This window comes from Pelobates fuscus, chromosome 5 (genome assembly GCF_036172605.1).
Source record: "Pelobates fuscus isolate aPelFus1 chromosome 5, aPelFus1.pri, whole genome shotgun sequence".
In the NCBI taxonomy this organism is placed as follows: Eukaryota; Metazoa; Chordata; class Amphibia; order Anura; family Pelobatidae; genus Pelobates; species Pelobates fuscus.
Genome location: NC_086321.1, coordinates 12,956,785 through 12,970,953, shown reverse-complemented (window position 1 = coordinate 12,970,953; position 14,169 = coordinate 12,956,785). Strand labels below are relative to the sequence as shown.

Sequence of the window (14,169 nt, the reverse complement as noted above, 5' to 3'; positions counted from 1 at the left end):
CAGTATCCTTAGCTTAATCTGTGACCATATCTATTTTAGGTATCAAGAACTTCTTGGACAACTGCCAGCGTGTTCCTAATATAGACCAGAAGGACAGGGATGGAGATGGTGTGGGTGATGCCTGTGACAGCTGCCCTGACATCATCAACCCGAATCAGGTTAGTAAAGAAGAGGTGTAAGGACAAAGTGAGCAGCATTCCTGAACATTGTGATCTGACGTGAGACATCAATAATACTATTTCTTCTTCCCATAGTCAGACATTGATAACGACCTGGTGGGAGATTCCTGTGACACTAATCAAGACAGGTAAGAATTCACACGTATTCCAACTTACTAGTTAAATAACCTTCGTGCATTGTTCACGCACCTTCATGCAGTGTGACCTCAATTGATTACTTTGTGATCGCTATAATTATTGGAATAAAATGGCAACTGTATCTATTCCCATCACCACTGATTTTAGTTACAAAGTAACAGGTTAAACATTGGGACAGTTTGGGTGTCCTAAACGAAATCTGACGTGTACATTTGCGGTGGATTTGTAATTTTTAGGCAGACTAGATTCTCCTCGATGCTTGGATAAAGATTATTGAAGAGATTGATTCCCAGAGTAACCTCTACCTCACATACCTGTCTCCTGCTCTCCCCTAAAGGGCAGCACTTTACTCTCTCCTCTAGCTCTGCCTCACTCCCACCTTATTTGATAGCAAATTCCTGTCCTATTGTGTTTTACACCCCACCTCCCATAGACTGTAAGCTCGTTTGAGCAGGGTCCTCTTCAACCTATCGTTCCTGTAAGTGTTTTGTAATTGTCCTATTTATAGTTAAATCCCCCCCTCTCATAATATTGTAACACGCTACGGAATCTGTTGGCGCTATATAAATTGTCTATTCTATCTTCTATGAAGCAGTCTTTCATAACTAGTAGATGGCTACATATAATGAACAAAACAGTTACTATTTAAGGCATGTGTCTAAATCTGGGATCAGGTTTTACTTTGATATTATTATTATTATTATTATTATTATTTTTATTAATATTATTATTTATAAAGCGCCAGCAAATTCTGTAGCGCTGTACAATGGGTGACTAACAGACACGTATTTGTAACCAGAGAAGTTTGATGCACAGGAACAGAGGGGTTGAGGACCCTGCTTAATGAGCTTACATGTTAGAGGAAGTGGGGTATAGTGACACAGTAACAGAGGGATTGAGGCCCTGTTCAGTGAGTTTACATGCTAGAGGGAGTGGGGTATAGTGACACAGTAATAGAGGGATTGAGGGCCCAGCTCAGTGAACTTACGTGCTAGAGGGAGTGGGGTATAGTGACACAGTAACAGAGGGATTGAGGGCCCTGCTCAGTGAGTTTACATGTTAGAGGGAGTGGGGTATAGTGACACAGTAACAGAGGGATTGAGGGCCCTGCTCACTGAGTTTACATGCTAGAGGGAGTGGGGTATAGTGACACAGTAACAGAGGGATTGAGGGCCCTGCTCAGTGAGGTTACATGTTAGAGGGAGTGGGTTATAGTGACACAGTAACAGAGGGATTGAGGGCCTGCTCAGTGAGTTTGCATGTTAGAGGAAGTGGGGTATAGTGACACAGTAACAGAGGGATTGAGGGCCTGCTCAGTGAGTTTACATGCTAGAGGGAGTCGGGTATAGTGACACAGTAACAGAGGGATTGAGGGCCTGCTCAGTGAGCTTACATGTTAGAGGGAGTGGGGTATAGTGACACAGTAACAGAGGGATTGGGGGCCTGCTCAGTGAGCTTACATGTTAGAGGAAGTGGGGTATAGTGACACAGTAACAGAGGGATTGAGGCCCTGCTCAGTGAGTTTACATGCTAGAGGGAGTGGGGTATAGTGACACAGTAACAGAGGGATTGAGGGCCCAGCTCAGTGAGCTTACGTGCTAGAGGGAGTGGGGTATAGTGACACAGTAACAGAGGGATTGAGGGCCTGCTCAGTGAGTTTACATGCTAGAGGGAGTGGGGTATAGTGACACCGTAACAGAGGGATTGAGGGCCCTGCTCAGTGAGTTTACATGTTAGAGGGAGTGGGGTATAGTGACACAGTAACAGAGGGATTGAGGGCCCTGCTCACTGAGTTTACATGCTAGAGGGAGTGGGGTATAGTGACACAGTAACAGAGGGATTGAGGGCCCTGCTCAGTGAGGTTACATGTTAGAGGGAGTGGGGTATAGTGACACAGTAACAGAGGGATTGAGGGCCTGCTCAGTGAGTTTACATGCTAGAGGGAGTGGGGTATAGTGACACAGTAACAGAGGGATTGAGGGCCTGCTCAGTGAGCTTACATGTTAGAGGGAGTGGGGTATAGTGACACAGTAACAGAGGGATTGAGGGCCCTGCTCAGTGATTTTAAATGCTAGAGGGAGTTGGGTACAGTGACTCAGTAACAGAGGGATTGAGGGCCTGCTCAGTGAGCTTACATGTTAGAGGGAGTGGGGTATAGTGACACAGTAACAGAGGGATTGAGGGCCCTGCTCAGTGATTTTAAATGCTAGAGGGAGTTGGGTACAGTGACTCAGTAACAGAGGGATTGAGGGCCTGCTCAGTGAGCTTACATGTTAGAGGGAGTGGGGTATAGTGACACAGTAACAGAGGGATTGAGGGCCCTGCTCAGTGAGGTTACATGTTAGAGGGAGTGGGGTATATTGACACAGTAACAGAGGGATTGAGGGCCTGCTCAGTGAGTTTACATGTTAGAGGGAGTGGGGTATAGTGACACAGTAACAGAGGGATTGAGGGCCTGCTCAGTGAGTTTACATGCTAGAGGGAGTGGGGTATAGTGACACAGTAACAGTGGGATTGAGGGCCTGCTCAGTGAGCTTACATGTTAGAGGGAGTGGGGTATAGTGACACAGTAACAGAGGGATTGGGGGCCTGCTCAGTGAGCTTACATGTTAGAGGAAGTGGGGTATAGTGACACAGTAACAGAGGGATTGAGGCCCTGCTCAGTGAGTTTACATGCTAGAGGGAGTGGGGTATAGTGACACAGTAACAGAGGGATTGAGGGCCCAGCTCAGTGAGCTTACGTGCTAGAGGGAGTGGGGTATAGTGACACAGTAACAGAGGGATTGAGGGCCTGCTCAGTGAGTTTACATGCTAGAGGGAGTGGGGTATAGTGACACCGTAACAGAGGGATTGAGGGCCCTGCTCAGTGAGTTTACATGTTAGAGGGAGTGGGGTATAGTGACACAGTAACAGAGGGATTGAGGGCCCTGCTCACTGAGTTTACATGCTAGAGGGAGTGGGGTATAGTGACACAGTAACAGAGGGATTGAGGGCCCTGCTCAATGAGGTTACATGTTAGAGGGAGTGGGGTATAGTGACACAGTAACAGAGGGATTGAGGGCCTGCTCAGTGAGTTTACATGTTAGAGGGAGTGGGGTATAGTGACACAGTAACAGAGGGATTGAGGGCCTGCTCAGTGAGTTTACATGCTAGAGGGAGTGGGGTATAGTGACACAGTAACAGAGGGATTGAGGGCCTGCTCAGTGAGCTTACATGTTAGAGGGAGTGGGGTATAGTGACACAGTAACAGAGGGATTGGGGGCCTGCTCAGTGAGCTTACATGTTAGAGGGAGTGGGGTATAGTGACACAGTAACAGAGGGATTGGGGGCCCTGCTTAATGAGCTTACATGTTAGAGGGAGTGGGGTATAGTGACACAGTAACAGAGGGATTGAGGGCCCTGCTCAGTGAGTTTACATGCTAGAGGGAGTGGGGTACAGTGACTCAGTAACAGAGGGATTGAGGGCCTGCTCAGTGAGCTTACATGTTAGAGGGAATGGGGTATAGTGACACAGTAACAGAGGGATTGAGGGCCTGCTCAGTGAGCTTACATGTTAGAGGGAGTGGGGTATAGTGACACAGTAACAGAGGGATTGAGGGCCCTGCTCAGTGAGCTTACATGTTAGAGGGAGTGGGGTATAGTGACACAGTAACAGAGGGATTGAGGGCCCTGCTCAGTGAGTTTACATGTTAGAGGGAGTGGGTTATAGGGACACAGTAACAGAGGGATTGAGGGCCCTGCTCAGTGAGTTTACATGCTAGAGGGAGTGGGGTATAGTGACAGTAACAGAGGGATTGAGGGCCCTGCTCAGTGAGTTTACATGCTAGAGGGAGTGGGGTATAGTGACACAGTAACAGAGGGATTGAGGGCCCTGCTCAGTGAGTTTAAATGCTAGAGGAAGTGGGGTATATTGACACAGTAACAGAGGGATTGAGGCCCTGCTCAGTGAGCTTACATGCTAGAGGGAGTGGGGTATAGTGACACAGTAACAGAGGGATTGAGGACCCTGCTCAGTGAGCTTACATGCTAGAGGGAGTCGGTATAGTGACACAAAGGTAAGGGTAGGATAGAAAAGTAGGTTGCTAGAATTGCATTCACTGAGGGCTTAGTGATTTTTTTATTTTTATTTTTACGTCCTGTATTGCTTAGTAGCTTCCATAAAATGGTTGAACCTGATGAATCACCCTCCGTATGATAGCTATGTCCTGTCAAACCTGCTACTGGGAGAATTTTATTGGATTATGTAATTCTTTAGGTTCCAGTCCCAGCAACGTGATTCCATTATGTAGAGATTTTTTAAACCATATATCAGGTGAATAACTCAGAGGCCCTAACATCTGGAATGCTCAGACCTGGTCCTAAGACTTCTTGCATAGACAGTGATGTACTTTTCTTTGCTCCAAACAGTGATGGAGACGGACATCAAGACAGCACCGATAACTGCCCCACCGTGATTAACAGCTCCCAGCTGGACACTGACAAGGACGGGATGGGAGATGAATGTGACGATGATGATGACAATGATGGAATTCCTGACCTGATTTCTCCAGGGCCGGATAATTGCAGACTGGTTCCCAACCCGGGACAGGAGGACGACAATGGTAAATGTTACAACAGAAACACCATTACTACAACCTGCATCACTAATGGAGAGAGAGGACAAGACCATGACAGATCCAGCTAGTCCAGAAATGTCCAGAAATAGATCAGATTAAATTCTTCCACGTGTTTTAAGAGTGATTTGATATTATCTTATCCCAGGACAAGGTGTAAAAGCATGTATATAAAGTTATGGTAAATCATACTCCAAGACAATCTGAGATACACCCCTTTGTTATTAGCGCCCTTGGTAAATGTCAGTCTGTTAATTGTTATTTTTGTAATCTTTCCAGATTCTTTTTTTCTGATATTGTGCAAACATTGTCTCACAGCAGATTTAGGGCTCAGCTTTTACAAACTGCCGTAAAGTTACAATCGGAAATCCAGCCCAGTTTCAGGGTATTTAATAGACATGTGTATTCATATTCGGACGAATACGATTTTGTACAGAAATTCATTTTTTTTTTAAATACATATTAATTCCTATCCACCCCGCATTAAAACCTATGGGGGTCACTATGACCCCCATATTAATAATGTCCCCCCTGGTCCCCACCCATGAGCGGCGTGTATGGACCCTAATTAATTAAAGGGGGACCGTTAATTCAAAGTTCGACGGGTATTATGGATTTTTATTTGGCCTTTCTTGAAAAGAGAAGATTTTTAGAAAAAAGACAATTTTTAGAAAAAAGAAGACATCAAATGGTAAGTATAAAATGTAATTTTAGCAATAAACTAACCCTGTAAAATTACATTTTATACTTACCATTTGATGTCTTCTTTTTGCTAAAAATCTTTTTTTTTCAGCCCCAATAAAGGCCAAATAAAAATCCATAATACCCGAACTTTGAAAATAAAATAAAATGAAAAAAAAAAAGCCTTCCCACGCCCTGCAATTAGGCTGAGAGTGCTCTGATTGGTTGGTTGAAGCCAACCAATCAGAGTGCTCTGACAGGTAAATAAAGAGCCTGACATGTAAGTCTCTACATTAGATTAGTAAGTAGAAGTATAGATCAGGGTGTTGCAGTGGATGTGATCTATTTGGACTTTGCCAAGGCATTTGATACAGTTCCACACAGAAGATTAGTGTTCAAACTCAAGGAAATCGGTCTAGATGAAAATGCTTGTTCTTGGGTAGAACATTGGCTTAAAAACAGAGTACAAAGAGTTGTCGTTAATGGTAAATTTTCAAGCTGGACAGACGTGGCAAGTGGTGTCCCTCAGGGGTCTGTTCTGGGACCCCTTCCATTTAACATGTTTATAAATGATCTTGAAGACAGCATTGAAAGTCATGTTTCAGTGTTTGCAGATGACACAAAACTTTGTAAAATAATACAATGTGAGCAAGATATTACTTTGCTGCAGAGGGATTTAGATAGACTGGAGGACTGGGCACTCAAATGGAAGATGAAATTTAATGTTGAAAAATGCAAAGTTATGCACTTCAGCGTAAAGAATACACAAGCAACGTATACCCTTAATGGAAGCGAATTAGGGATAACAACACACGAAAAGGACTTGGGAATTGTTATAGACAACAAACTATGCAACAATGTGCAATGTCAATCAGCAGTGGCCAAGGCCAGTAGGGTATTGTCATGCATGAAAAAGGGCATTCATTCTCGGGACGAGAATATCATTTTGCCTCTTTATAAATCACTGGTAAGACCACACATTGAATATGCTGTGCAATTTTGGGCACCTGTTCTAAAGAAGGATATTATGGCACTAGAAAAAGTGCAGAGGCGGGCTACAAAATTAATAAAAGGAATGGAACATATCAGCTATGAAGAAAGGTTAACAAATTTAAACCTATTTAGTTTAGAAAAACGTTGCCTGAGAGGGGATATGATAACATTATACAAATATATTCGAGGCCAATACAAACCATTGTGTGGAAATCTATTCACAAACCGGACTTTACATAGGACACGAGGTCATGCGTTTAGACTAGAAGAAAGAAGATTTCGTCTAAGGCAAAGGAAAGGTTTTTTTACTGTAAGAACAATCAGGATGTGGAATTCTCTGCCTGAAGAAGTGGTTTTATCAGAGTCCATACAGATGTTCAAACAGCTACTAGATGCATACTTGCAAAAACAGAATATTCAAGGATATAATCTTTCAATGTAGGGTAATAACTGCTTGATCCAAGGATAAATCTGACTGCCATTCTGGGGTCAAGAAGGAATTTTTTTCCTAGCTTGTTGCAAACTTGGAAGTGCTTCAAACTGGGTTTTTTTTTTGTTTTGTTTTTTATGCCTTCTTTTGGATCAACAGCAAAAAACATATGTGAGGAAGGCTGAACTTGATGGACGCAAGTCTCTTTTCAGCTATGTAACTATGTAACTATGTAACTATGTAACATTTACCTGTCACAGCACTCTGAATGGTTGGCTTGGAATCCAACCAATCAGGGTGCTCTGAGTCATTTTACACAGCGTGGAAAAGTTCTTTGGAATTTTCCCATGCTGTGTAATTTGACTCATAACTCTTTGATTGGTTGCTTTCTTTATTATTCATTTATTTATATGATGCCCTCCATTATTTATTTAATTAGGGTCCCCCCTCCGTTAATGGGTGGGAACCTGGGGGGGACATTAGGTCCCCCCATTAATTATTTATTTAGGGTTCCCACCTGCCGCTCATGAGTGGGAACCAGGGTGGACATTAGTTCCCCCCTTTATTTTTTTTTTCAATACTTCTTTATTCAAAATGTTTTTTCATATTTTATATTACAGTACAATTCGAAAAATACATACATTACAAACATACATATTGCATATTACACCAAATGATATAAATAGTTCCTACTGTATAGAGAGAATACGTTAATTAAGGTGCAACAGGCCATCCCCCACGCAAACACAAAGAGAAAACATGCCAATAAGAAAAAAAAAAAAAAAAAAAAAAAAAAATTAACTGAGGAAGTCGTTATTATATTATATACGCAGAGTCTGTGGAAATATGATAGGGAGTATATCCCTAGAAGATAACCACAAACTAAGAAAGCTATTGTCCATAGAGGTATATCTACTGAGTGGTCAGACCCCCGTCCCCTCCCCCGTCACATGAAAAATTTATAAATTGCCATATAGTAGGGAACAGGTGTTTAACCAAAGTAAATACCAGTCTCTTTTTTTTGAGGCCAGTGACCAGGTATTAAGAATATCATTTTCCATTGTTAATTGAAGTTTAACTTGTTTAATTAGAGAGGCCTTCTGAAAAGGCTCGGAAGATTTCCATTGTCTTGCAATGGTAACTTTGGCTGCAGTAAAGCAGTGAGTAGCTAAACATCTATATTTACTTGATTTGAAAGGCCAATTCAGATGAAGGAGGGCCGAGGCTGGATTTTTGTTTGAATCATTAAACGAAGCCTCATTCATTGATATTTCCGAAAAGATATTGAAGGTCCAGGCCCATAATGGCTTAAGTGCTGGGCAATACCACCAAATATGAATGTATGTGCCTGAATAGGTGCCACATCTCCAGCAAGTTGAGTCTTGAGAAGTGTACATTTTAGCCAACCTTGTTGGAGTATAATACCACCTATATAAAAGCTTAAAGTGGCACTCAGTCAGGTTCAATCCATGAACAAATTTGTTTACCCAAATTAAGGAGGAAAACCAGTCGTTTGGGGAGATCACTAGATTAAGTTCCTTTTCCCATGTTTTAACCAGTCTATGCGGGAAGGGATCTAAGCCTTTAAGTAGCGAGTTGGCAACCGAGATAATCTTGGGTACAGTTTGAAAAGAGAATAGAGTTTGCAGCTCTTTAACGCATGGGAATGTAGATTGAACAACATGTTTCTGAATATAGTGTTTGATACGAAAGTAAGTAAATATTTCTTTAGATGGAATATGCAAATTATCTACTAACTGTTGAAAGGGTAAAATATTATCACCCTGCATAATATCCGCTATGGTTAAAGTGTCCTTATTAGGCCAGTGTCTCAATGATAAGTCTTCTACATTAGCTTCTAATATATTTAATTTGCAGGTTCTAAGGATTCGATTGGTTAAACCCAAGATTTTCTTAATTTCTGTCCATATTTCCAAAGTGTGGGCCAGCGATATTGGGGAGTACGGTAGCACTCTCGAAAGCTTACCAGTATCTGACCAGATATAGGAATAAAGGCTAGAAGCGTGTATAGCTTCGGATTCCATTTTATACCAGGGTTCAGTAAAAAATTGTGGTTCTTGTAAAATGTAAATATGTCGTATAATGTTCGCATGATAAAGATTTATGATATTTGGGAAGTTTAGCCCTCCCTGGGACAGTTTCCTTGAAATATTTTTTTGACTTATTCTAGGCTTTTTATTATTCCAAATGAATTAATTTCTGTGTCAGTCCAAATAAATTGGTATTTTTGGGATAGTCTTTCAACCTGTGTCGAAGATAAATTGATGGTTAAAGCTGTGGATTTAGATACATTTAACTTGAAATTAGAAATATTAGAAAATGTATCTATTTCTTTCATGAGTGCGGCTAATGATTCCTCCGGAGATATGAGAATAACCAAGGCATCGTCAGCGTATAGTGCAATCTTTATCTCCTGAGTTTTAGTGGGGACCCCCTTAATTAAATGGTTGTTTCTAATGTTAACCGCGAAAGGTTCGAGAGAAAGAATATATAAAATCGGTGACAGGGGACATCCCTGTCTTGTTCCATTTTTAAGATCGAACCAGGACGAAGTAATATTGGGACCTACAGTTCTGGCCGAGGGGGAAGAGTACAGTACCATAATTGCAGTATATATCCAACCTTTAAAGCCGTATGCCTTAAGGAGTTCTCTAAGGTAGTCCCACCCGACCCTGTCAAACGCTTTTTCTGCGTCCAGGGACAGGGCCAGGAGGGGCTCCTTATGGTCTTTTGCTGAACCGATAATATCTATAAGCTTTCGAGTATTATTTGATGCCCATCTTCCGGGGATGAACCCTATTTGATCTGGGTGGATCAGTTTTGTAATGACCGTTTTCAATCTCTCAGCAATAATGGCGGAATATATTTTCATATCTACATTAATTAATGCGATCGGTCTGTAGTTTCTTGGGTCCCTACTATCTTTTCCAGATTTTAAAATTGGGACGATATTGGATTGTAATAATTCCTTAGGTATGGCCTCATTTTCTGCGAGTTGATTAAACATTTCCATAAGAGGTTTTAAAAGATAGGATTTCATATATTTGTAATATAAGTTTGAAAAACCATCAGGACCAGGGGTTTTATTTGTAGCTAATCTCTCAATTTGAAATTGTACTTCTTCGGTTGAAATCTTTCTATTTAAATTGGTCAAATCCTGGGAAGAAATTCTCGGCAATTGGGAATTTAATAAATATTCCTTGATGTCTTTAGTTTCTGGGGATAGCCTTAGATTGTAAAGGTCTTGGTAAAACTGGTTAAACTTTTGTCCAATCTCAGATGGAGTGGAGTATACAATATGGTCAACCACCAGCTTTTCTACCCTGTTTTTTGCTTGTTGATTGCGTAATCTCCTAGTTAAGCCTTTACTCGCTCTATTGCCCGAGACATAATGATTTAATTTTAGTTTATATATATTTTGCTTAATTTTTTCCTCTTCTTTTAAGTTAATTTGAGTTTGTAAAACTTTTAATTGGGTTCTCAACTCCGGAGAAGATTTTAATTTATTCTTTTTAGAACATGAGTAGAATTCGATATATAAGTCAGGCAGTATTGTGCCGTTCTTTTTCTTAAGAAAGTGGTCTATTTTAATTAGATAGCCCCTCATTACCGATTTATGAGTGCACCAATTTATTAACGGAGAGGTATCTCCCGGGTCGTTTTCTGCCCAAAAATATTTCAATAATTTGGTAAGGTCCTCCCTATTACTAGGGTCTTTTAAAATGTTATCATTTAGTCTCCAAGTATTACGATGTAGAGGGGGAGAATCCCCAAGATCAAATAGGACGAAACTGTGATCTGACCAAGTGTTTTCCCTTAGATTAATATGGTTAAAGAGCGGAATGGTGTTGGCATTTGTTAAGCAAAAATCTATCCGGGAGTAAGTACCATACACCCCGGATAGATGGGAAAAATCTTTTTCAGAAGGGTGTAATAGTCTCCACATATCGTATAGATTATATTGTTTACAAATATTATTCAATTTTTTTGCTTGTTTGATAGCTCCTTTGTTGTTTGATAAGGGAGATAAAAAAGTTCTATCCATAGCTGGATCACTAACACAGTTAAAGTCCCCGGCAATGATCAAATGTCCCCTGCAGATTTTATCGACTTTATCCATTATCAGGGAAAATTTGGTCATTGGATCGACATTAGGTAAATAAACATTAACCAGAGTAAAAACTCTATCTTCAATCTTACATAATAGAATAATAAACCTCGCTTCTAAATCCAATTCAATATGGAGAATATCCAAGTTAATATCCCCCCTTTAATTTATTAGGGTCCACGCCCTAATGGGTGGGGACCAGGGGGGACATTAGGTCCCCCCCATTATTTATTTATTTATGGTCCCCAGCTACCCAGTCACTAGTAGTTTAAAATTTGTTTAGGCGACATGCCCTACTCGTTGCATGCCGCGGTAGGGTCATACGGGAGGATTTATCCTCCATTTTATTAATATGGGGGTCATAGTGACCCCCGTAAGTTTTAATGCAGGGGGTAGAATGGTTATTTATTACAAGGTGGGAGCTGATGGCGCTGCCAGCTCCCTCCTTGCTTTTTTTTTTTGCACATGCGCAGTGCTGTTTTCGTCCTAATGGACGAAACAAATTATTTTGTACCGAATTTAGTTGGAAAACGAATTTAGTACGAAATCATTCGTATGAAACTAAAATTTCACTGGTGCACATGTCTAGTATTTAATATCTGTGCTCTCATGATAACATCGCCAGACTAACACCAAACTGGGCAACGAGGATTAGAAAGTCGGTGTAAACCTTAATAAATCATGGAGTTCCATATTCGGGTTCTTACTTCTCTTCTCCTGTAAATGTAATGAAATAACTACTGATAGGCCCCTTATTAAACATGAGTTAAACAAGCAGCTTTCTTCTCTGTGACACACAGCTGCTTGTGATCCAATCCCCCCAAAACAATTCTGGTTCCCCGAGACCATGCAAGACCAAGTCCTCACTCTATACTACGCTATGAGCTAGCTCAGTCTCCCGGAGCTCTGGGTGAATATTGTGCTTAGAGGCCTTGCACGCCTTCGTGTAACCATATTATATAATTATGGTTTGGTTTAACGTTTAATGCATTTTTCTGATTTTTGTTATTATTTTAGATGATGGAGTCGGAGATATCTGTGAATCTGACTTTGATCAGGACAAGGTCATTGATCGCATTGATGTTTGCCCCGAAAATGCAGAGATCACTTTGACTGATTTTAGGGCTTATCAGACTGTAGTATTGGATCCAGAAGGCGACGCACAGATCGATCCTAACTGGATAGTTTTAAACCAGGTAATGCTATCTTTGTTTATTCCCCAATTAATATAATTTATTATCGTTAATATAATGCATTGCCTTTAATATATCATTTTATAACCAGAAACCTCTTTCTATGAGACTAAGAATTCTTCCCTCTAATTCTATAATTAAATCACCTCTGGTGTGCAGGAAATCCATTGCTGATAGCCAGAAAAGTATGTTACTCAAAGAACCGTTTATAAAATAGGTCTTGGAAAAGCTTAACTAATAACTTCATTAATAAACACAAATTATTCAGGATGTGTTTGTTTTAGTGAATTTGAACCTGTCATTTTTATAAGACAGATTGGATCTATGTTATACAGAGAAACAGTTAACTATTTACGGTTGATGCATTCCTTGCTTACGACCCCATGTCATACCTCCAACATTGGCGTCCTGTGAATCGGGAAGCTGGTGGGCAGGGTAACTTGACTTGACAACATCCTTTCACTCATCCAGGCCAGGCCGTCAACCAATCATCCAGGCCAGGCTGTGAATCAATCATCCAGGCCAGGCCGTCAACCAATCATTCAGGCCAGCCTGTCAATCAATCATCCAGGCTAGGCCGTCAATCATCCAGGCCAGGCTGTCAATCAATTATCCAGACCAGGCTGTCAATCAATCATCCAGGCCAGGCCGCCAATCAATCATCCAGGCCAGGCTGTTAATCAATCATCCAGACCAGGCCGTCTGTCAGTCAACCAGGCCAGGCCGTCTGTCAGTCAACCAGGCCAGGCCGTCAATCAATCATCCAGGCCAGGCCGTCAGTCATTAAGACCAGATCATGCTGTAAAATCCTTACAGATTAATATAAGGTAGTAGGGGGTTATTTACTAAAATGAGAATTCAAAGTGGATACAAAGTCCATTTCATAGCTAAGGCCAGAGTAGCTGAACCAACGTATTGCTGACTTGGAAAATATTTCTGGTTTGACTATTTTGGCCTTAGATTTGAAATTGACTTTGAATTCTCATTTTAGTGATGTTGAAAGTGCAACATTTAAAATTATATTTTGTTCCAGAGTCTTTTAATCCAAACGTTTCTGACAGGGACCCAATGCTAATGTCCGACTATGAATATAAAGTGTCTCACCGTGGGCTCCAATTAAAGGACAAACAGACCCAACTGATGGGTTCAGAACCCCTGCTCAGATGTAAACAGACCCAAACCGATGGGTTCAGAACCGCTGCTATAGATGTAAACAGACCCAAACCGATGGGTTCAGAACCCCTGCTATAGATGTAAACAGACCCAAACCGATGGGTTCAGAACCTCTGCTCTAGATGTAAACAGACCCAACCGATGGGTTCAGAACCCCTGCTATAGATGTAAACAGACCCAAACCGATGGGTTCAGAACCTCTGCTCTAGATGTAAACAGACCCAACCGATGGGTTCAGAACTCCTGCTATAGATGTAAACAGACCCAAACCGATGGGTTCAGAACCCCTGCTCTAGATGTAAACAGACCCAAACCGATGGGTTCAGAACCCCTACTCTAGATGTAAACAGACCCAAACAGATGGGTTCAGAACCCCTGCTCTAGATGTAAACAGACCCAAACCGATGGGTTCAGAACCCCTGCTATAGATGTAAACAGACCCAACTGATGGGTTCAGAACCTCTGCTCTAGATGTAAACAGACCCAACCGATGGGTTCAGAACCTCTGCTATAGATGTAAACAGACCCAGACAGATGGGTTCAGAACCCCTGCTATAGATGTTAACAGACCCAACCGATGGGTTCAGAACCTCTGCTATAGATGTAAACAGACCCAGACCGATGGGTTCAGAACCCCTGC

At 41.5% G+C, this 14,169-nt stretch overlaps 1 protein-coding gene across 1 annotated transcript in view; it reads left to right on the top strand.

Moving 5' to 3' along the window:
• THBS4 (thrombospondin 4) overlaps positions 1–14,169 on the top strand; it is a 64,081-nt gene that overhangs the window by 41,409 nt on the left and 8,503 nt on the right. The window contains exons 14-17 of the mRNA XM_063453576.1: positions 40–158; positions 255–307; positions 4,725–4,918; positions 12,181–12,359. Of these exons, the coding sequence (XP_063309646.1) occupies positions 40–158; positions 255–307; positions 4,725–4,918; positions 12,181–12,359 (545 nt within the window). The remainder of the gene's footprint in view (positions 1–39; positions 159–254; positions 308–4,724; positions 4,919–12,180; positions 12,360–14,169) is intronic.